This window comes from Girardinichthys multiradiatus, chromosome 9 (genome assembly GCF_021462225.1).
Source record: "Girardinichthys multiradiatus isolate DD_20200921_A chromosome 9, DD_fGirMul_XY1, whole genome shotgun sequence".
NCBI classification, from domain to species: domain Eukaryota; kingdom Metazoa; phylum Chordata; class Actinopteri; order Cyprinodontiformes; family Goodeidae; genus Girardinichthys; species Girardinichthys multiradiatus.
Genome location: NC_061802.1, coordinates 7086306 through 7111392, shown reverse-complemented (window position 1 = coordinate 7111392; position 25087 = coordinate 7086306). Strand labels below are relative to the sequence as shown.

Here is a 25087-nt window from a genome sequence, read left to right as displayed (position 1 = left end):
CAGTTTGTCAGACAAACACTGAATAGAAGCCACAGTCCAGTCTGAAGACAAAGCATGGTGGGTCAAGCATGTTGATATGGGGATGTTTCTCTTACTATGGTGTTGGGCCTATTTATCACAGTGATCATGATCACTTTGTATATATCACAAATACGTGAAGAGGTCATGTTGCCTAATGTAAACCATGCCTTATGTGTCTGTAAGGAACAAGCTACATTTCTGTCAGACTGTGTGACTGACACTGGGCAATGGTGATGGTTTGTTTGTGCTGAAGTATAGCACTGGCATTTATTTATTGAGAAAAAACATCTAATTAATTCAGATAAAATGCCCATCCATCCATTTTTTTATTTCTGTGTGATCCTGTTCAGGGTCACGCTGGGGCTGGAGCCGATTCTTGCAGAAACTGGGGTACACTCTGGACAGGTTGTCACCAGTCTAAAACAGTGAAACAGAAGAGAAAACCATGCATGCGCACCTAGGGGCAAAACCCATCGATGCATACGGAAAACATGCAAGCTTTACACAGAAAGACTCAAATCCAGGACCTTCTTGCAGTGAAGCAACAATAGTAATCACCATTCAGTCCTCACGTACAAAATGTCAAGATTCAAGATCCTTGATCTTATTTTTCTGAGGCATTATATTCTAGTAACCACCAGGCAGTCCATTAATACCTTTAGTGATCTGGAAAACAAGACTGAATTTTTAGGTGATTTTAACCAGCAGATCATATTTTTTCCTGGTTTGACAGTAAACAACAAAAGGGCTTAATGAAGTAATTATTTACGTCAGGCTAAATATACTATCTGAATGTACATATAAAACCTTGAAATGCTGCATGGAAATTTTCTACATGGTTATAAACCTTGTTCCCACACATTACTGCGACTCTTAGTTTAGACTCATACATGTGAAAGCTGGTGATAAACTGGATTAAAAAAATATATATTTTTTATTCCATCCCTGCTTAACCAATCCATTGTTTAGGCGACCAAAGCAAACTTATACCCTTACAGCTGGCTTTATAGCAACCCGCTCTGCACACAGCATAATTGTGCCTTGCCCACCAAATTAAGGCAAATCAAGTGGAAACCAATTTCAGAAAGTTCAAAGCATAATTAAGTTAAACTGAGGCATTATTTCCAACGCTTGTATAGTCCAAAGACTAAAAACAGCCCAGGATTACTTTTAACCCCAAACACAAATAAAAAAACTAGCTTTTGTGTGGTCTCATTGAGTCATTTTATGGACACAGAAAGTTAAAAGATCTGATAAAATAAAGTGTGCGGTAATTCAACAAAGTTGTGAAAAAATGAAAAACAGATGTTCAGGCATCGCAGATTAGAACATTATGCCTTCATGAGGGTGTTGATGTATGACATCAGTTTTCAAACAGATAGAAGTCAGTTTTGACTGTATGTTTCTGATACTTGATGGATAATAGATTTTAAATACAATCTAATAAAGAGGTTTGTGAACAAACTGTCATCAATGGTAGCTAATGTTGAAAGAGTCACCAAAATGGAAAAAAGAATGATTTGTTGCATAAAAACTGATCTTGTATTGGATTCTTGTTTTCTTAAACGCAAAGCCACAGCCAACTTACAGTTCTGCAAAAAAAGGCCAATGTGTCGAAAAGCGGACAAATGCGGCCTTCAAGATGCTGTGAAACTGGCTAAATCATTATTTTAAATTTACTAGCTTGAAATCAAAATTTACAGTTTCAAATTACGTTATAGGGGGGGTTGTGTGCGACAGTTTCAGGTAAGTGGATTTTGTTACCTTGTAGCTTTTTTACAACATAATAAGGAACACAATTACTCGTGTTTAGAAAAATAAGTCGCATTGACCACCAAGCCCATTTGAATATAGCCCAAAATACAATGCCTTGTAAAATTATTTATACACCTACAATTGTTTTTACATTTTGTCACATTGAAACCACAAACTTTAATGCATTTTGGAGGGAATTTTATATGACAATCAAACACAAAATATCACATTACTGTGAAGGAGTGAAAGGAACGGCAATTTTTAAGTTTTGTCACAAAATCTCAATTTAGGTCTGGATTCTGACTGGGCTACTCTAACATATGAATATGCTTTCATCTAAACCATTCCATTCTGGCTCAGGCTGTATGTTTAGGGTCCCTGTCCTGGTGGAAGGTGACCTTTTTCTGCATCATTTAGCTCTTCACTGTATTTAGCTTATTTCACCTTCCCTGTTTGTGCTAAAGAAAAGCATCCCCACAGCATGATGCAGCCACTGTCATGTGCCACTGTGGGAGTGGTGTGTTTAAGGGTGTGGTGTTCTGCATGTTTCATGATTCAAAACTTTTAGTTCATTAGCAGACTTATGCAGAGGTAGGTGACATTTTAAAGGGGTAATTCAGCTGTGTTGGAACATGAGGACTGGAGGTGGACACCTCTGGTTTAGAGGCATGTTTGGTGGTAATATTTTTTCTGTCATTGTGTTTTGCATGTATCAAGAGAAATTCCAACCTAAGCAGTGGATTTCTGCAGCTCCTCCAGAGTAACCTGTTTCTTCTTTAAATAATCTCTCCAGTACATCAGATTTCAATGTGTAAAATATTTTGAAAACCACATATGCTGTCTATATTTCAGTTGTTTATCATGCTGTGCTGGACTATCATATTGAATACAATGCAACATGACACATTGTGAAAAAGGGAAAGTAATACCTTAGCAAGCCTCTGTGTACGGCATGAATTTGCAGAGTAACATAAAAACTCATGTCCACTCATGTGGATGCACAGATGTGAGCTCAACGCCCCGACTGCAAAAGGGTGGAAAATGCGTCATTACAGGCCAGACATCAAAGGCCGCTTCCTTCGGGTATATCGTCAAAAAGAGATTAGCAGTGGTTTTAAAAACACATCCATAAAAAGTGCCCCTGCGATGGCCTACAGTGGCGGTTATTACTGGCAGCTTGATGTCATAACAAGCCAACATTAGCTAAGAAAATGGTACATAGAGACTCCACATGTGTGTGTGCATTCACGCTGGGAGACACCCAGAGGTGTCAGAAAGGCAGACATGTCAACATGAACTTTTATTAGCTGATGGAAAAGGGAGCCTAATGATCTTAGCGGAGCGGACACAGAGATGTTATGAACTTCAAAGGCCACAGAGGGTTACTTTTGGCCTCTTTTCTTATTTTCTGCTTAAAAAGAATCAAGAGGGACATGTTACCTAATGAGTACTAAACAGAAAGGAATGTTCTCTTTAATCTTTATAAAAGGATTTTTTGTTTTATAAAAACATCACTAAAACATGATTTGTCTTCATGGTTTATTAGCTCCGTCGTTGATTATACAACATGGCATTTATAGGAAAACTCGATTGGTTTCACTGACATTTTCTTGCTTTTTGTTTTACAGTGAACATGGAATTCAAAACAATTATTTGAAAGAAGAATTTTATTTCAGAAAACATTATTTAAAATAAACACTTACATGCTTCTGGATCTATCTAATAATATATTTGTTGGCTGTTTTAGCACAGTCTGTGTGTTTGCATTATCGTGCTGAGTAATGGCACATTCCGGTTAATTCCCGCCAAATCTTCCTCATCGCTAAGTTTAGCAGTATTCTCTCTGTATCATTATTCCGTTTGACAGCTGTCTGAAGCAGCAGCTGACTCATTTCCAAGCTGACAGTGATGAGACAGAACGGATTCTGTTTCATTAACACTATTCTCCTTAGTCATTGTGACTTCAGCACTTTCTCTACAAGTTGAGGCATTAACAGTAAGATTTTTGCTAAAACACTGATCCCTGCTAATAACTTCCTCCTCTTCATCACTGCTGTCTACAATCTCTACTTCCTCTTGTTCTCCTTCTCCTGTGGCCCTCTTGGACTTTTTCTGCAGTGGTGGATCCGTTTCAGGAGTCATGTCTTGGGCTCTTGTGCGAATGTGTGTTTCCTCTTGTATTGGTTGTGAAACATCGGCCCTCTCCCCCTCCTCATGCTCCTCCTCCTGGTCCCCTGAAACATTCCTTGTTGCAGAACTTGTGCGGGCTGATACAGGTTCAGCTGAAACGACATGACCCGAATAACAATGTTTTTCATGTTAACTGCAGACAGTAAAAATGCTTCTTGCCTGAACATGTGTACAAATGATCTATGATCTCGATGAGGAATACAAAAGTGGAGCAGAATCTGAGTTTAATTAACAGAATGCATAAAAAAAAAAGAAATAAAAATGATTTTTTTTTTTAAAATGACAAAACTGCCTGGTTTTATGCTGGAAGAGGGTACAAGCTAAACAGTTATGAATCACAGTTGGGTCAACGTGGAAAGTATGGTTACAGAGAATGATAAATATAGGTAAATGTTGCCGAACATATAAAAAGTGACAAATTATTAACTTTGGATATTAAAACGTGTTTTGTATTCTATGCGACTTTAATAAAATCAACTATTGACTAAGACTTTTACTTAAATTGGTGTTTAAGAAAAGAATATTATATGTGACCTTAGACGACTATAAGTTCAAAAAGCCTCCATAGAGGACGATTATTAAACAGCATGGCGTTTCATTTACAGGAGGGAATCTATTGGATAGTTTCACTAATAAGATAAAAGATCAATTTTTACACATAAAGAGGTGAAACGTCTGTGAAACTGCAATTTGATTTGGGAGGTTATAGGAGTTTTTGACTGGGTCTATGTATGAAAGTCAGAATAATAAGAAATAAATGTTATAGATGAATTATACCTATAATAATCAATACAGTAACTGCTTTTCTGTTTTAAACATAAGCCATTAGATTGTTATGTTATGCTGTGCATGCACTTTCTTGATGAACCTTGCACTGTGCTGTAGTCAATGTTTACCAAAACTGAACTTTGACTGCAGTGTGCTGTGACGCACTTAAAGGGTCAATGGACACATGATATCCATCAAACTGCTTTTGGTGGAGGTAAAAGTGGGTCAGTGGGGAAACAGAGCTCTTTCACAGGCTCCACGCTGCTCTCTGGATCATAACGTCTCATTCAAATTTTATATATTCATTGTTGTTTCTCTTCATAATGATAATCCCACTTGTCACTCTGAGGACTCCACTCCTTTCATTTCTATTCCAAAAAAGAAATTCAAAGGCAATTAACTTACAGCTGTCAGTCGCATTCTCACTAAGAGTGGACTCAGTTCGACTGGTCACAGTGAAACCTTACCTTTGCATAAACGCAATGCAAAACAGCACCAACAGTGCTGCTTTTACATGCTGAAAATAGCTCTAGGCTGAATGCTGTTTATATACTGCAGGTCTCTCAGCATGAATTCATTCTTAGTAGATACGTCTCTGCCACAGTATCTGACTGCTTCTTATCACTTCCTGTCCTGCTTCCCACAGCTTGGCATGTATAATTATCAGGATGTTTCGATGGCTAAGTTTAAGGGGAGAACAACATCTTACCAGGGTTTATCACTGAAAACACACACTCAGGCTAAAATGACCTCATTTGTCATTTGGACAGTTTGTTCTGACAGTGTAATGAAACAAGGCTTGTGTTCTATGCTAAAACTATGGAATATAACTACACTACACACAATTTGATTCCTGTGTGCAGATCTGAGAAGAAATCCATCTATGCATCAATTACATATTCACACGACTGTCACCCCTGGACCTTAAAACGACGGGAAACAAAAACTGATATCTTGTTTTCTCCTTTTCAGAACCAATGAAGTCACTGTAGAATAAGCAAGCTGTGGTTGATCCCCTTTTTGGCTACTGCTTCTGTTGAGGTTAAGCTGGTGTGCATGATCCTGAGCAGAACACGCTCATTTCTGTTGGGTTAACGCGTTGCCATAGAGAAAAATAAAGGGAACAGAGTGCCTTAGAGTCCCAGCTGGAGAAAAAGGACATGATACAATGGTGTTGGAATCGACTGTACTGGGTTTTGACTCATGTCGGACTGTACGTACTACATTTGCTTAGAAGCATGAAAGCAAAAAGCAAGGAGTCTTAACAGCAGCAGTTCTAGCATAAATTGTGCCATGGGTTCTTCGGCTTTCCCACACACACATCCAAACACACAAATAACCCCAACCCTAATCTGAGATTGTTACAATACAATTCATGAGTCCTTTGAAAATATAATTAAGGTTTCTAATTATGTCTCAAATTGTGAAGCCGTATTCAGCTTGTTACAATGGAGTTGAGGTCTAATCGGTCTAAATGTTTTTCTATTTTGAACACAGATGTCCAAAAAGGTCCGGGTTCTCTAAAAAAAATACCAAAATTGCCCTTTAATTTAGTGCAGCATCAAACTGCTAAAGGTTTTTGATACATATAAAGGTGTTTACTTGGGATTTTGTTACCTGGACCTTTGAGTGGGTAGTCCTTCCAGTAATCTCTGAGAACAACATGCAGCACAGGATACTCAATGATTGTTTTGTAGCTCAGGTTATCCCTGAGGCTTTTCTCGATGTCCAACCCGTGGTACCTATGTCAGACCAAAGGGAGAATCAGGCACAGCAAAGAGGTAAATAAAAGGCAAAATCACTACAGCATGCTAGAAAAATTATAGGATGACATGAAGTGGAAAGCACAGGTGTTTAAAGTGGCTTATGTAAATTATCAAGGGATTAATAGACATGAAATATTTTAATTTCCAACAGCCAAACAAATATCCTTTTCTGGCATCCTCTAAATTGACAGATGTGGTGTTTGGCCAAGACAGCTGCATTACAGAGGCACGTGGAGCAGCTCTCCCCATCCTTCTTCAACCATCTGTGCAACTGTGCAAGACGACATTAGTGGTTGCCTCACTCAAGGCAATTCGGCAGTTAACCAGATTCTGCGGAGACATGCTCTAACTTTAATGTAACAGATTTATATCTATAGATCTCTCTATAAATACACTATATCTGTGTGTCTATCTATTTATGCACTTAACATTTTCTGAAGATAATGAACAGGTATGGAAGAAGCATAGACAAAGTATGGGTGTTGGGCTTCTTTCTTGTTTTGCTCAATGGCACAATTATCCAGGTAACCTCCTACCTGCAAATCCAAAGCATGTCCTCTGTTAAAACAAGCCCATAAAAGAAATTCACTGGAAGAAGTGTTTCAAAGAAACTTCTATGAATAGGGCATATCAAATGACTAAAAACAGAAAGCTGTGAGGTTTAAATAAGCACAAAAAAACTCTTTATATGTTACAAAACACATGGAAGATGTGAAACACTTCCCGAAACAAATTTACATTTGAGAAAACACATTAACATTTCGCGAAAACACTTTAACAAGTCCCGAGACACATTTAAAAATGACAAAATCTAATGGAAAGGGAATCAACATCGATGCTGACCCGGACGTGATAACGTGAGCGCTCATAGTGACCCAAGATGGACAGCAATCAAATAGCGTTTTGCCCATTTTGTGGCACACACGAGTAGATTAACTCGGTTTTGTTTTTCGTGTGGTCGGTTCTTAGAGCCTGAGAGACAGCAAGCGCAATTCGTGGCAGTAGCAACTAGAGATGATACTTCCGCCACCGGAGGGTGCAACAGCGTGCCAGACCAGCAGTGAAAGCCTCTAAGATGCTGTTTTTGCCGAAGCTAATGCTGATTATCAGCATATGGGTTGTCATTATAGTTATTAGTTATTGACTGTTAGTCAGTAATTACTTTCAAATGATGATCTCATTATTGGTTATTATTTAATCAACAGTGTTAGACCCATAATATAAGGTGGTTGTATTTACTTGAGATGGAATCTATATCCTAAATAGCATTTTGTGTATGTATAACATGCTAACGAATAGACATTCCACAAACAGTAGGTTTATTATAGATCATGAATGGTTACTGTGATGTTAATCACAGAAAATAAAATCAATTACCGTAACACGCAGGCACTCTGTAAAAGTCCCTGGCTGTGAGGGTGCCACTGGCTGTTGCTGTTATTTGTATTCGATATTTAAAAGTCCACCTGTGAATATGTAGATATGACATTTTAGTTTTTGTCAGTTTTATTTTCATTATTTGTGAATGTTCATATATATTCCCTAAGCTTCCATGCTTATCAAAACTAAATTGTTTCCAGTGACCAGTCTCTCTTTATGTTGACAGCAGAGCACCTCCAGGTGCAGCTCATCAAATTTCACCCACATCTGATGTGAAATTTCAAAATTAAAGCCCTTAAAAACACATTTTAGACATTATTGTGTTTATAGCTAGAAAACAGATTGTTTCCAGTGATTACTCTCAGTTCAGGCAGACAGAAAGACACCTCCAGATGTTACTCATTAAATGTTCCCAACATCTAACGTGGAATTTCAAAATTAAAGGCCTTAAAACTAAGTCATTTTAAGTTTATTTTCCCTAAGTTTCAGTGTTTATTGCAACAAAACGGTTTGTGTCCAGTGATTACTCTCATTTCAAGATGACAAGAGAACACTTGAGAGATTCCACTGATCGAATTTCATGAAGTTCTGATGTGGAATTTCAAAATTAAAGCCCGTCAATGTTAGACATTTTCCTCTATCTTTTACTAAGTTGCTGAATATTTTCATGATATCATGTTTTATGGCCCGATCACTTGTGATCTCTTAGCACTTGAAATATGTATAGGATGGCTATATGCAACTGTCAAACCTACTGCAGTCCAGCATCTAAACAACTGAAGGGGTAGTTCTGAAAACAGGCAAAATGCCACTCGATTGCTGGCAATCTTGGGTCACCATGAGCACTCCTGTTATCACTTCCGGGTCAGCCTCGGAGTTGGTACATTCCCTTTCTGTTAGATTTTGTCATTTGTAAAAGTGTTTCACGTCTTGTTAAATTGTTTTCTGAAATGCAAATTTGTCTCAAGCTTTGTTATCGTGTTTCAGATTTTGTGATGTTGGTTTGCACCTCCCGGCCACTGCAGTTTCCCATGAATGTTACATAACAAAAAAGGCACAGAAAGAATTTAAGATTTTCAGCTCGAATCAATTCAGAAAGATGGTGTGTAACAAGTAAAAAAAAAAAAAAAGTAAACAGGTCAAATCAAAAGCAGTAACGTCTATTTAGGGTTTATTTAAGGCGCCTATTATTTCCATGACATTTAGTTTATGGCTAAAATCAAATAAACCTAAAAATAAAATGCAAAATTTTTTTTCTACCCACTTGTTTGTAAACAACTATTAAACAGAACAGATCCCTGTGGTGTTGATGAGATTTAAACCTCTGTCCACTTCCACACACACATCTGGTGTCTATATAATGTTCTGTTGAATCAACAGAGGCTCACCTAATGTTCTCTTCAGGGGGAGTTTGTACTGAGATCACCAGGCATAAAAAGGAAGAAACAAAACACACTTTTCTTTTACTTTACTAAATAAGATTGGATTTAGTCACTTCCATTTGCAACTATTTTCTACCCACACTTCCATTACATTGATAAAGTCATTTAAAAAAGTACATAGCTGTTACATTTTAAATGGGGTACATTGTTATTGTAACTAACTCAGTTTCCATGGTGACCTTCTAATGTACTCAGTAATAGGAAATATAGAAATATATGTAACATAGAAAATCACCTATATAGTTCTTTAAATATTATGACACTAAATTATATATAAAAACCTAAAACACAAATTTTTATTATAATAATTTGAACAGCTTTGGACTGTCTGCAATTAGATTTTAATTTTAACCTGACTTTATTAAATGGAACTGTAACTGGACTGTACTTGGTTTACTCTTTTGATGAATAAATCTTACATTTCCTCAGCATTTGCTCATTTTACTCTTTAGCTAAAGACAAAGCAAAGAGAAAGGTAACAAAGAGTCTACAATTGTATAAGTAAGGAGTAGGTCACAAAAAAACAAAAACTGGACTGCATTATAAATACAACATGGCACAAAAGGCAGTCACCAATCATTTAATAAAAACAAATATTGGAAAACAGGAACTTTTCATTCACAGGACATTTCTCCAAAGTTGATGAGAAGAAGAAACTGAAGCTGGTCAGTGAGGCTACTAAGAAGAAGAAGCTACACGTGACAACAGTCTCCTGAATTCTCCCTATGTCTGCACTAAAACGTTTTAGGGTTAAAAGGCAGAATGATTTTCTTTCAAAGAAAAGACCGAGGCCTGGCGAGTATTTTCCGAAACATGTTGGCACAAAAACAATGAATATCACCACCAAAAATTATACCCACAGTGAAATATTATTACTTTATCAATGGCTTCACGTAGCCAACAGTTTTGGCCCAAAGTATTCAGTTGTCTACTAGAAAGCTGAAGGTGAAAAGAAATTTGGTTTTTCAGCATTAACTTGAATCCAAGTCAGATGTCCTCATAACCTCACGTACCTGAGGAACGTTTAGCGATAAAAGTCAAGATGTGGGATGCTGATCGACTCCAACCAAAGACTGAATGGTGAAACTAAAACCAAAAGGTGCTTCAACAAAGCATTAGTATCGGACACTCTTTTTACTGGGTTATTGCAATTTTTTTCCTTTAAAATTTGATTGTTTTCCATTTAAATTGTGTAGGATAAATGTCACATTACACGTGTTAAAAAAGCTTTAAAATGACCATGTTCTTACAAAAAAGTATCAAAAACCCGGTAGACCTTTAAGAGTCACTGTGCATAAGTAAAACAAACTGAATGGAACAACTAAGACAACTTGTCTGACTTGTATTTCAACACGAATTATTTCACCAGCAGATTAAAACTTTCACCAATGTTTCAATATTATTTAAATAAAATCTTTTAAATCAAGGTCAAAAAAGGAAAACAAACTATGTGTGTCACTGTGGGAGTGTGCAACCGGTTCTAAATTTAGTGAAATAAACTGGAAATTAACACACAGCTCAGAGCGAGGTTGAAAAAAGAAACTGCACAGCTCTGTGAAGTGAGCTGAGGCAAGATGACGAGGGTCAAATGGGCCACAAGGCGAAGAAGAAACCAGGTCTGCCACACAAGCATCTTTATGAGGTTTCGTTTAATCAGAAACAGTTGTTTACAGTTCTAAATAGTCTTAAGGTAATGTGGGTAGAAAACAGTTGCAAAGCAGTGAGGAGAAACGTTTTGGTGAAATACTGAACTGGAAACAGTTAGGCTGGAATCTTTGTGTAACGAGCCTCTATGCAAAGCTATAATGTGGTGGTAAGTTACTGGTCAGGACACAGAAGCAATGAATAAAAATGATTTTCTGTAACCTGCTCATAATCTACTGGAAGAAAAACGGCTTCATGACTTCCATAAACAATATCTGCTGGTGAGTGGGCACTTAAGGCTATTTTGGTTTGATAAGGGGTCATAATCTGTCATAACTCTAAAACGTCAACTGGCCCGAAATAAACTGATACACAATGGTTATGTACATAGGTACGAGGGGCTAATTAACCTGGACCACGTCTACAACTTATGTTCAACTCAACTCATTTTTTAAAATATATTAGCAACTTTATTTAATATACGAGTTAAAAGGCTTGTAAAAAAAACTGCCTAAGGTTTTAGCAGATATCCATCTCTCTGTCCATCATCTTCATCTTATCTGAGATTGGGTCACAGGGGCAAATAGTCCAGGAGGGAAACCCAGATAACTTCTCCCCCGCAAGTCCAGCTCATTATGCAGGATTCCAGGGCCAGTAGGGGTATATAATCCCTCTGCCATCTTCTGGGTCTGACCTGCTGTCTCTTCCTGGAAAACCTCCACAGGAGGGCTCCTGATCAGATCTCAACTGACTGTATCCAGGATTTTGTTCTTTCCGTCACAATCCATATGTCATGACCACAGGTGAGACTCTGAACAAAGATGGACCAGTTAATCGAGAGCTCCGATCTGTTTATCCATCTCCTGCTCCATCCTGCCATCACACATGAACAAGACACAATGATTCTTAAATCCCTCTGGCAAAACTGACCTCTAACCCAGAGGGAGCAATCCACCTTTTGCTGAATGGTACCTATGGCCTCAGACTTATGACCCTTTTCCATAAATACTTATACTCGACTCGACTCGGGTCGGCTCTACACGGTTTGGTTCACTTACCATTAAATAATGTGTTAAGATTTGTAGAGACACTAAAAGAACAGCCTTGACTGCTGCTTGGTCTATAGCTTTTGTCAGACTCAGAGTTAAAGAGGAGAGCCAGAGAAGGCTGCGGGCATCAACACAAAGCACTTTGGATAAGTGGAGGAGAGAAAGGGAAGCCATGGAGGGGTATCAAACTAATGGAAAGGCCTAAAAAGCAAATAGAGCCGCACCACACCACGCTGAGTAGGGACTAGTGGAAAAGGGGCATTAGAGGAGCTGACTCTTAACCCAGTTGCTTCATGCTGCAAACTGCACCAGTGCATGTTGACGGTCATGGTGTGAAGATGCCAACAGAACCACATAATTTACAAAAAGCAGCCCTTAAAAGCATCTCAGGTACCCCATGCTCCTGTAGCGCTACCAACAAAATGCTTTAAAGGACATGGTTGTAAGCTTTCACCAGATTAATAAAACACATGCAGACAGGACAACCACACTGTCCTGACTCCTTCGGCATTAACAATTCTGCCAGGGTAAAGATCTGGTCCAGTGTTTCAAGATCAGAACAACAGACACACAGCTCCTCCTAAATCCAAGGAATCGTAACACGTCTGCCTACCAGCACTCACACTTCAAAATCAAACTCCCTTTTAGCTCATTTTTAAAATATCACTACAAGAATTTGCTTTGCATTTATGACAAATGTTTCTATAGTGGTGATGCCTTACACATGAAACTTGTAATGGATGCATGGATAGATGGATGGATCTTTGAAACAATGGGATAAAGAAAGTATGAAAATATCAAACTTTTTCAGAACTCTACTTATGGCTTTTAAACTTTTCCAATTCCAGAAATTACCTACATAAATTCCATATTTTTCCAGACTTTTCAAGGCTGCACAAGAAGCCTGACCTTAAGCCTTTTCACCATTATTACCAGCAGCAGCTCTTCAAGCAAACCTTGGAAAGGTTTAATTAACTGATGTTCAGGAAAACAGCAAGAGTTCCAGACAGTGTGAAAGAAACTAGTTTTAATAATCCAAGCAGGATCATGCTTTAAGTTTCCTGTGTGAGCCAAATAAATACCTTAATGGATTATTCTCTCGTGTAAATGTAGAACTATTTCAGTAACAACACAGCACCGTCATATCAGGAGACATGAGGAAGCATCTGCCGAACAGAAATAAATACGAGCTTTGGGGCAAGATGGGCAACAGCCAATCAGCGAGCTCCGGAAAAGGTTTGCCACAAATATGTAGGAGAAAGCTCAGTTTACACAGGACAAGAACATCCCTGTCTCACAGGGCCATGAAATAAGCAAAAAAAAAAAAAAACAACTAAAAAAGTACAGACAGGTGTTTCCTTTTTCAGCCAGAAATGTGAAAACAACTTCTATAAATTTGACACATCAGGAGGCATGGATGCTGTGTGGGATTTGGCCGGCTGAGAGGAAAAGCAGAAGTAAGGGAAAAAGGGAGAAGGCATCCTCTGGATCAGGGGAGTGGAATAAAAAAAATAAAAAGATCAAACATGAAAAATAACACAAACAAACATCCAGGAATGTGTGAACGGTACTCTTGATGAACAGCCTTCTTTTCCAGTAAGAGGATGCTGCTAACACACCTATGTTTAGTCAGGCACAAGAACTTCTTTCTTGGTCCGCGCTGATATTTCACGTAGTCGTTCAACAACAACATGCAGTCATGTACTTTGTGGTAATTAACCCCCGAGAAGCCGTTACCACCACTATCCATGACTTCATTAAATCAGCAGTCCAAGCCAAATTAAGAGTTTAAAAAAAAAAAAAAAAAAAAAAGCTGTTTTCAAAAAGAACTGGCCTGTTTGGAACTGAAAAGTTTTAAACTTATTTCAGATGAGACGTCAGTCTGCAGCAATGCAGCTTCAAATTAGGGTTGGAATCAGTGGCCAAGCCTTCTTATGCAACTGCAATGAGTTAATGCAAAGTAATTCCCATGACATGCATCCTAATGTTAATCATTAATATATATTAACAAACTCATCTTGGTGTTGTGCAACAACTTGTTGATAGATACTACGGTGGGACGGGAAAGGTTTGTTGACATTTTCTGACAATACTGAAAGTCACAATAATAGTACCCATTAGAAATATTTATCTTGATTTAAACTCATAAACCTGAGCAATAAGTAATAGAAACAGCTGCTTTCCGAATCTTATGGCTGCTTCCTACAGGATAATGCCCTGTGTTACAAAGCTCAGATCACCTAAAACTGGTTTCTTGAAAACGCGAATGAGTTCACTGTACTCCAGTGGCCTCCACTGCCAACAGATCTCAGTGTAGTAGAGCGCCTTTGGGATGTAGTGGTATAGAAAATGTGCATCATGGATGTGGAGCCAACAAATCTGCCTGATGCTATCATGACAATATCAACTGAAATGTTTCTGACATTTTGTGAATCTAAGTCACAAAGAATTAAGGCAGTTCTGAAGATAAGATGGGGGTCCAACTAGCTATATGTACCTTATAAAGTGGCCAGTAAGGGTATTTATGCTCGCCTTCTTTACTGGGGAACGAGTTAAATTATATTCTGTCTGCAGTCTGCAACAGAGTCTGCAGACAGAATTTCATTAACATAATTAAAAATACTCAGAACTGCAGCGGTGTCTTTAAAGCGGCAGTACATAACAGTTTTCTCAAGAATAGACATATGGTATTTATATAACAGGTTTGACATACCAATTTAATCAAATAGCACTTCATTTTTCATTGTAAAGACTAGCTTGTAATGACACTGTAAAGGTGCAGCACAAGAGGGAAATTTCTGTTCTGAAGTGTTAATACATGCAAGCAAAACATGACAACTTGACAGGCTGTGCCAAGTTTTGGCAAATACCTACACTCATCTTTCAATCATTTATCTAACCATGCTGTCATAAAATATAATTTATAGCCTGGAAGTGGGAGCGCAGCCCGGCCCACTGGGCCAAATAAAGGAAGCAAGTATCTGTGCATATTAGAGGATGAAAAATGGGATGGGAGGTTGCATGACGTTTCATTTGGGCCAGGGGGTAATGGTTGAGAACATTTTATGATCATCAGTTAATCTGTGACAAAAACTAAAAATGGAAAGCAGCTAAAGAAACGAAAAGAGGGTGACATAATGGTTGTCATAATCGCCATACCCTGATCTTCTTAAAATAGCAAGAAATCGGGAAGAGCAAGACTAAAAGGGGAAAAGAGAAGATCCAAACATAACAGAAACTATGATCATTAGGAGACAATGGAGGTGAAGTGGGATCAGGAAAAAGATAAAGCCCAGGCATCCTGGAATCAAACCAAAAATGGAAAGAAAAAAAAAACCTGAGGCTGTTTTATTCTACTTGCCAAAACTCTGCATAAGTTTGCTGGAATTCACAAGGCAGTGATATCATGCCCATAACCTGCATATTTTGATTTCAGGCGTACTGAGTAAATCACTCAAGATTGATTGAACGGTCAGTCCAGTCACACGAACAGGGTGTGAAATAAGTAATACGATTCTGACACACTTTTTAAGGATTACTAAAGGGTTCCGGAAATGATAAAAAATAAAGCTGGAGAATCTTAAAAAAACTGAGTTTCAAAGCATTTGTTGACAAGGAAAATAATTGTAACTATAACTAATTTGTAAGAAATCCAGACAAAACAAGAGATGCGAAGACTGAGAAATGTTCCTTTAACTGTATGACTGTGGATCTCTCGCTTAGAATGAAAATAATCTTTCATAAAAAGCCCAGTATCCAAATTACAGCAGACAGGAAAAGTGATACAAAAAGTGCAGAAGTATGTCTCACCTCACAGAGTTGGCCTTTCTGCCCTCTGCTTTCATGAAAACCTTCACATGATCAAATGGATAATGGACATAGATCTTCAACCTGAAACAAAAATTCACATTAATACAAGAAACAATAACATCTCAGAAACTTTAATTCCCCTTTGGAATTAATACATATTTTTAAATTGAATTGAAGAAGTAAAAAAACAAAAACAACATGGTTTAGAATGATGCAACCTTTTTCAGGTGGTCGCAGGAATGAAGAAAAACACAAAGAGCTCATTGACTGAGCGCAGCAAAGCAGAGACCTAAGCAAACTGATATGATGACTGATATGTTCAAGGCTGGAAATTCAGTTTCCAAATCAGGAGGAAATTTCCCTCCTAAAAGCTACTACTTGTGACCTCAGCTAGAGATCTTAAGCTCAGTTTTCCATAGAGAACTTCGTTGCTTTTTAACTTGATATTTTCTCCAAGCTAAATACTGTGATTTTGTTCTCTGCTGCTCTCCCTCTCCTGTATGATGAGCTTCATTGTAGGTTATGTTAACTGGCACAGTCAAACCGTGTTATTTACCAGTTGAAGACCTAACTCTGTGTTAAATCCGTTTGAAAGGTTTAAAGAAACGAGGCTGTTGGTCTACAGCAGGAGGGCGATCACACCATTAGCAGGCACGGCTAATAGCTCTTTCCAGGGAAAACCCAGCTCATCTACAGCCTCTGCCAAGTTAAGCCTCACTAGGTTGAATAAAGGCTAATCAGCTTCTAAAATCATGGCTAAAGACCAAGACCATGTAAAAAGGTAACCTTACAAAACATTACCTTGATAGCAGTTTTATAGCGGGTCGATTTCTGGTATAGAGGAGCTGGATCAGAGGAGACAGATCACTTTTTTGTGGGAGGTTAGGAACAGAAATACTGGATGTTCTGAACTCGACAAACCTGATTTTTTTAAAGTCAGCAGGTCATGCTGTAAAACATCAGTCTGGTAAATGAGTTGGAATATAAATGAAATTATCCATCAGATGGATGGATGAAACATTTAGTGAATGGAATAGCAAATAAAGTTTGAAAATATAAATGCAGTGCTGTAAAAATAATGTACCCCCCTATGTCGTCTGTTTAGCTTTTATTGTCCTACCTTAATGGTTCACATAATAAAATAAGTGATGAATGATGACTAGTTTAAGGGGGAGGAGCTATTCAAACCAACCTGGTCCCGTGTAAAAAAGTAGTAATAACTGGATCAGTCTTCCTTAGCAGAGACAATGGGCAGTGAGGTTTTTACAATGCTGTGAAACTTTGACCTACTATTTTTAGCTGAAATGTTTCAATCTGGCCACACTGGAAGGTTTTCAGGCATGAAAGGCCTATTTCCACAACATTCCAACTGGATTTGAGTTAGAACTTTGACTAGGCCAGGTCACAAACTGATGGCTGGACTTACTGCCTCAGGCTTTTCTGGTAGAGAGCAGAATTTAATGTTTCGTCACATATGGAAAGTCATTCAGGAGATGAAAAAACAGAGGAGCAACACATCATCACACAACCTCTGTCATATTCAACTATACAATGTAAAATGCTATGTTAGTTTCACACCAGTATTAACGTGACCCACACCTTCAAAAACCTCCACCTTCTCATCGATCTGAAGAATAGTTTCCCAAAACTCTTGGGGAGAATCAGGAAGGCAAAATGGGGCCTTGTGTCCTTCCTGGTCAGCAGTAGTTTTTCCCTTGGAAAGTCTCCTATAAATTATCTTTGGTCTTTATGATGATGATCATGTAAGTGTAACACAAAAAGCAAAAACAGAAGCATCTGCAAATGTGCAAATGCTTTTTCTGAGCACAGTAATTTTTGTTTTTTGTTCTAACAAAAAAGTACCTATAACTAATTAACTACTTTTCTGGACTTTTCCTGCAGAAGCTTCAAGACTTTTCAAGCTAAACCAATGTGCAGTTCAAAGCCTGTCATCTCTTCATTAAGCCTTTTTATATAGATTAAAGGGAAACTGTTAATCTGTTCTGGGAACTTCACATTGCATCATGTAATATGATGGCATTTAGCACCTATATCAAGATAATAGCACCTCAACTGAAAAGAAAACCTAAGTTGAGTTGAGTCGTGGCAAATTAAATTATACCATGCAATTAAGAAAGCATTGTAATAAAAAGACATAAATTATGTCTTTTTTTGAATAGATAGATGTTTTTTAAACATTGCTTTTCACATGTATAACTTTTGTTAAGCCTGAAATGCATGTAGCTGTATTTTTTTCTGAAAATATATTTAGGAATATTTTAAAAAGTACACTGATACTATGCCAACCCCATGAGCTCTTTATTTATTAGTGGCAGACAAAATAATCACAAGTAAGAAAGTACGTAAGAAAAGGTAGAAGCTCACTTTTGACGAGCTACAGGATCTGACTCTGTGGGGTGAATATAAGCGGTCAAGATCTGGATCAAGCTTTGGCTGTCAGACACCCTAGAAGAATAAAACATGAGGCGGAAAAATAATTTGAGCGCAACAATATTAAAATCAAATCAAATCACAGTCATTTCATAATCAGCATTTATATAATGTGTATTCAGGTCAATAACAGAGGATTAGCAGAAATCTTTGTTTTTAGCGTATAACTTACCTCCTTTGAATGTACTCTGAGCTGCTCTGAGGAAATATGAGCTTCAGATGCCACAAGAATCGCTTTTCCCTAAACAGGATGCAGAAAATATCACTTTTAATAACAAAAAAGCAACTGATTCAGCCATAATCTGTCCAGGACCATACCACCTTCTGTTTCTATTTTTGAAACTTTGTATGAACAAGATGACGGGACACAACACGAGGTCGTGTATCTCACTGATTATGACTTGTTTGGGATCGACACTTCACCATTAAAGCTACACACAGTTGGGGTTTTGGGGTAGTTTGACATTTGGTGTTTTCAACAAGCAAAAAGATCTTCCTCCAAGCATGTACAGCCAAGATTATCTACCTTGTAAATGTTTTCAATTAACAAGATAGAGATAAGCTTTAGATATTACGATATTTGTAATAACTGTCTTTTGAACTACTCCAGATAGCATAAAAAATGCAATAAGCAGAACTAATACGAACTCAATAAAAGCAAGACAACGTAGACAGTATATGTTGTCTAGTATATAATTATGTTTCTTTTTTTCATGTACAGCACTTTAAATTGCCTTGCTACTGAAATGTGCTATATAAATAAACTCGCCATGCCTGCCTTGCCACAAATGAAAAGGCTAAATACTGCTGGTACAAAAAAGCACTAAGTTACTACATGTGATGAACATAGCTACAAGAACGTGATAGACCAAAACCACTATATTTAAAGATGTAGCTGGTTCATCAACCATTACTACATAAAAGTATAGGGAGCAAGGCCTGAGATCAAACATAACCTCAGAAAGATGAAAAAGTATAACTGTAAGGCACTTATAGGAGGGCTTGTTCAGTGCTCTCTAAAAGATTCAGGGCATAGCTAGGAAATTTCTTTTGATCCAATTAATTTTTTTCTGTAGCTCTTCTTATATATTCAATTTTTGCAAAGCCACTTTGTAGAGATATCAATCCTGTTTGAATGGGCAGAATAATGTGGTCTCATGTTAGAAACAAGCTATACCCTAAAATGAGACTACTTACTCTTGGAAGCTGCCATTATTTCTCCAGTCAGCATAGATGAGCCCTTTTAATAAAACTCAAGGATGGCAAAGACGAGAATAGGCCTACTGGATTCCAACAGGTGAAACAAAACATGCCTGGGAACTGATTTCTAATATCTTTGGCACGTTCATGTGTCTTGACTTTTATTGGTATTTTTAGATGGAACACAGGAGTCCACCACCACACTAATGAAATTATTTGTTTTTTTACTGTATATATTAATTGCAGATGTATAGAAAGAGCAGCTGATGACCGGAATTGGTCAGATTTCAGCGTCATCGACTATGACCAATGATCAGATGATCGGAAAAAAAAATACTATATTTTTCTGATTAGTAAACACACTGTACTTAAGCAACAGTCAGGTTGCTCTGATAACAACACTCTTCAGTGTGGATGTTGTTACTGAGTGAAACTTGGTTATTTTTAGAACAGTGAGGTCCAGAGTTTTCATTACATGTAATTGATGGTGGCGGACCGCCACAGCAAAATAAAAGCCGCCACACCTTCAGAATAAAGTTTTTTTATTTTAAATACACTGCTCAAAAAAATAAAGGGAACACTTAAACAACACAATATAACTCCAAGTAAATCAAACTTCTGTGAAATCAAACTGTCCACTTAGGAAGCAACACTGATTGACAATCAATTTCACAGCTGTTGTGCAAATGGAATAGACAACAGGGGGAAATCTTTGGTGATTAGCAAGACACACTCAATAAAGGAGTGGTTCTGCAGGTGGGGACCACAGACCACTTCTCAGTACCTATGCTTTCTGGCTGATGTTTTGGTCACTTTTGAATGTTGGTGGTGCTTTCACACTCGTGGTAGCATGAGACGGAATCTACAACCCCCACCAGTGGCTCAGGTAGTGCAGCTCATCCAGGATGGCACATCAATGCGAGCTGTGGCAAGAAGGTTTGCTGTGTCTGTCAGCGTAGTGTCCAGAGCCTGGAGGTGCTACCAGGAGACAGGCCAGTACACCAGGAGACGTGGAGGAGGCTGTAGGAGGGTAACAACCCAGCAGCAGGACCGCTACCTCCCTCTTTGTGCAAGGAGGAACAGGAGAAGCACTGCCAGAGCCCTGTAAAATGACCTCCAGCAGGCCACAAATGTACATGTGTCTGCACAAACAGTTACAAACCGACTTCATGAGGATGGTATGAGGGCCCGACGTCCACAAATGGGGGTTGTGCTCACAGCCCAACAACGGGCAGGACGCTTGGCATTTGCCAGAGAACACCAGGATTGGTAAATTCGCCACTGGCGCCCTGTGCTCTTTACAGATGAAAGCAGGTTCACACTGAGCACATGTGACAGACGTGACAGAGTCTAGAGACACCGTGGAGAGCGTTCTGCTGCCTGCAACATCCTTCAGCACCGGTTTGGCAGTGGGTCAGTAATGGTGTGGGGTGGCATTTCTTTGGAGGGCCGCATGGCAGGACAATGCTAGACCTCATGTGGCTGGAGTGTGTCAGCAGTTCCTGCAAGATGAAGACATTGAAGCTATGGACTGGCCCGCCCGTTCCCCAGACCTGAATCCGATTGAGCACATCTGGGACATCATGTCTCGCTCCATCCACCAACGTCACGTTGCACCAGACTGTCCAGGAGTTGGTGGATGCTTTAGTCCAGGTCTGGGAGTAGATCCTTCAGGAGACCATCCGCCGTCTCATCAGGAGCATGCCCAGGCATTGTAGGGAGGTCAAACAGACACGTGGAGGCCACACACAATACTGAGCCTCATTTTGACTTGTTTTAAGGATATTACATCAAAGCCTCCCTGGTAAGGCCTACGCCAGGGTATTGGAGAGGGGAGTCCGGCCGATACTCGAACCTCGGCTTCAGGAGGAGCAGTGTGGTTTTCGTACTGGCCGTGGAACCCTGGACCAGCTCTATACCCTCTACAGGGTACTCGAGGGTTCATGGGAGTTTGCCCAACCGGTCCACATGTGTTTTGTGGACCTGGAGAAAGCATTTGACTGTGTCCCTCGTGATGCCCTGTGGGGGTGCTCCAGGAGTATGGAATCGGGGGCCCTTTACTAGGGGCCATCCGGTCTCTGTACAAGCGGAGCAGGAGTTTAGTTCGCATTGCCGGCACTAAGTCGAACCTGTTCCCGGTGCATGTTGGACTCCGGCAGGGCTGCCCTTTGTCACCAGTCCTGTTCATAACTTTTATGGACAGGATTTCTAGGTGAAACCAAGGGCCGGAGGGGGTCTGGTTTGGGGACCAGTGGATTTTGTCTCTTGTTTTTGCAGATGACGTGGTCTTGCTGGCCCCCTGTAGCCAAGACCTACAGCACGCACTGGGCCAGTTCGCAGCCGAGTGTGAAGCGGCTGGGATGAGGATCAGCTCCTCCAAGTCCGAGGCCATGGTTCTCAACCGGAAAAGGGTGGCTTGTCCTCTTCAGGTTGGAGGGGAGTTCCTGCCTCAAGTGGAGGAGTTTAAGTATCTCGGGGTCTTGTTCACGAGTGGGGGAAGAATGAAGCGGGAGATCGACAGACGGATCGGTGCGGCTGCCGCAGTAATGGGGGCGCTGTGCCGGTCCGTTATGGTGAAGAGAGAGCTGAGCCGAAAAGCAATGCTCTCGATTTACCGGTCGTTCTACGTTCCTACCCTCACCTATGAGCACGAACTTTGGGTCCTGACCGAAAGAACGAGATCCCGAATACAAGCGGCTGAAATGAGCTTCCTCCGTAGGGTGGCCGGGCACTCCCTTAGAGATAGGGTGAGGAGCTCGGCCATCCAGGAGGAGCTCGGAGTAGAGCGGCTGCTCCTCCACATCGAGAGGAGCCAGTTGAGGTGGCTCGGGCATCTATACCGGATGCCTCCTGGACGCCTTCCTCGGGAGGTGTTCCAGGCACGTCCCACCGGGAGGAGGCCCAGGACACGCTGGAGGGACTATGTCTCTCGGCTGGCCTGGGAACGCCTTGGGCTCCCCCCGGAGGAGCTGGAGGAGGTGTCTGGGGAGAGGGACGTCTGGGCGTCTCTGCTGCCCCCACGACCCGATCTTGGATAAAGCGGAAGACGACGATCAAAGTTGGATCAGCCTGTAGTGTTTTTCCACTTTAATTTTGTGTGTGACTCCAAATCCAGGCCTCCAATGGTTAATACATTTGATTTCCATTAATGACTTTTGTGTGATTTTGTTGTCAGCACATTCAACTTTGTACAGAACAAAGTATTCAATGAGAATATTTCATTCATTCAGATCTAGGATGTGTTATTTGAGTGTTCCCTTTATTTTTTTGAGCAGTGTACATATATGTACATATATACACATTTATACTAATCATAATCAGAGAGCCCGAGCCAAACTCCTGAAAAACAGCCCCACACTAAAATCCCCTCTGGACCCAACTTGACACCACTCAGTCAGGCAGGTACCAATGTCCTGGCAACAGCCAAATCCAGACATGTCCATTAGATTGCCAGACAGATAGGTTGTGATCATTTACTTCAGAGAACATGCCTCTCCTGCTCAAGAGTCCAGAAATAACACATGCTTTACAACCACTGTTTCTGATCAGCTTCATGGAAACCTATTCTACAAAGCTCTCTAAGAACTGTTGTTGAGGTCATTCGAATGCCACATGAAGTTTGGAGATCTGTAACTATTGACTCTGCAGAGACTCTGTGACCTCTGCACATTATGCGCCTCAGCAACTCCAAGACTGAAGGAAACATTGTCATGATGGGAAAGAAAGAGAATTGTTAGGTAAATATAGGATAATCACAACCAATACATGGATCACAAAATACAAGAATAATATTGCAATGTTTTCCGTATTAAACTCAGTTTGTTAGTAGATGCCAAGTCACTTAAGGTCTAAATCAAATCCAAAAACATTCAGTTCAATAATTTAATCTACAGCAGTAAAATTCAAAATCAAATCAATAACACAGAGCTTTAAGAGATCCAATTCCACACAATCAGATCCAGGAAAATTTAAAATGCCAGCAAGTAAAAAGTTGTTGGTCTAGGAAAACCATTTCAAAAGCAGATCAAATCTTTACTTTTACAGGTACATGTCAAAAAATCTGAATAACGTGAAAAAGTCCAATATTTTATCACTCATTTCATAAAGTCAAACTCATATACAGATTCATTACACAGAGTGAAATATTTAAAGCCTGTATTTCATGTCATTTTGATGACATTGATGGCTTACAGATAACGAAAATCCAAAATTCAGTGTTTCAGAAAATGTTTTAACATACAGTCGGTCACATTTTAAACAGAAATTTCAGGTCTCTGACAAATATATTAATTTTCTATTAACTTAATACTTGGTTGTGGCTCCTTTTGCATGAATTATTGCATCAGTGCAACGTGGCATGGAGGTGATGGTGGAGCCTGTGTTTCTGCTGAGGTATAATGGAAGACCAGGTTGTTTTTTTGGTCATCTCTATTGTTGGGTCTGGCATCACTCACTATAGATTCCTCGAGGTTCAGGTCAGGCCAGTTTGCTGGCCAATCAAGCACAGTGACACCATGGTCACTGAACCACCTTTTGGTACCTTTGGCATTGTGGAACGTTGCCAAGTCCTGCTGGAAAATGAACTTAGGATCTCCATAAAGCTCCTCAGAAGGAGGAAGCGTGAAGTCCTCTAAAATTTCCTGGTAGATTGCTGTGTTCGCTGTTGACTTCAAAAAATACAATGGACCAACACCAGCAGATGACATGACACCCCAAATCATCACTGACTCTGAAATCTTAACACTGGACTTCAAGTAAGGTTGATTCTGTGCCTCTCTGCTCTTCCAACAGATTCTGGGACCCTGATTTCTAAATAACTGCAAACTTTACTTTCATCTGAAAAAGGGACTTTGGACCACTGAGCAACAGTCCAGTCATTTTTCTACTTAGCCAGGGAAGACGGTTGTGATGTTGTTTCTGGATCAAGTGTGGCTTGACACAAGGAATGCAACATTTGGAGCCCCTGTGTAGGATTCCTCTGTAAATTGTGGCTCCAGATGTGCTGACTCCAGCCTCAGTCCACTCCTTATTAAGCTTCGCCAAATTCTTGAAAGCACTTTGCTTGATGATCCTATGAAGACTGCTATTATCCCTGTTGCTGGCACCCCTTTTTCTGCCAGACTTTCCTTCCGCTCAACTTTCTTATGAATATGCTTTGATACAGGACTATGTAAGGAACCAGCTTCTTCACCAATTACCTTTTGTGCCTTACCGTCCATGTGGAGGGTGATAATGATTGTCTTCTAGACATGTCAAGTGAGCAGTCTTCCCCATGACTGCGCAGGCCACAAACTGGCAATTAAACAACATTTATACAATAGAAATGCTTTTATGCACATTTTGTGAGACAGTAAATTTTGAGCTTTCATTATCTGTAACATTTTCATGATATTCAAATGTACAATACATACCTGTATGTAATTCCTTATATTGCTTAAGCACACTGCAACAGTTTTGGAGAAAAAGGGAAAAAAACCTTAAGCAGATAAATAATGAAACAAAGACCTTATTTGATGAGATCTCACCTATATGCCTGTGATATTTATTTGTGGATTTAGAACATAGCGTTCCGTCAGTGAGCATTTAGAAAGGCATGGAAAAACAGCTCAGG

At 39.5% G+C, this 25087-nt stretch overlaps 1 protein-coding gene across 1 annotated transcript in view; it reads right to left on the bottom strand.

Annotated features, from left to right (window-relative positions):
- Window positions 1-3425: 3425 nt before the first annotated feature.
- The window catches only part of znhit6 (zinc finger HIT-type containing 6), a 43189-nt gene continuing 21527 nt past the window's right edge, over window positions 3426-25087 (bottom strand). The window contains exons 6-10 of the mRNA XM_047375831.1: window positions 18449-18517; window positions 18211-18291; window positions 15826-15906; window positions 6352-6476; window positions 3426-4058 (exon numbers count right to left, since the gene is read on the bottom strand). Of these exons, the coding sequence (XP_047231787.1) occupies window positions 3628-4058; window positions 6352-6476; window positions 15826-15906; window positions 18211-18291; window positions 18449-18517 (787 nt within the window). The 3' untranslated portion in view covers window positions 3426-3627. The remainder of the gene's footprint in view (window positions 4059-6351; window positions 6477-15825; window positions 15907-18210; window positions 18292-18448; window positions 18518-25087) is intronic.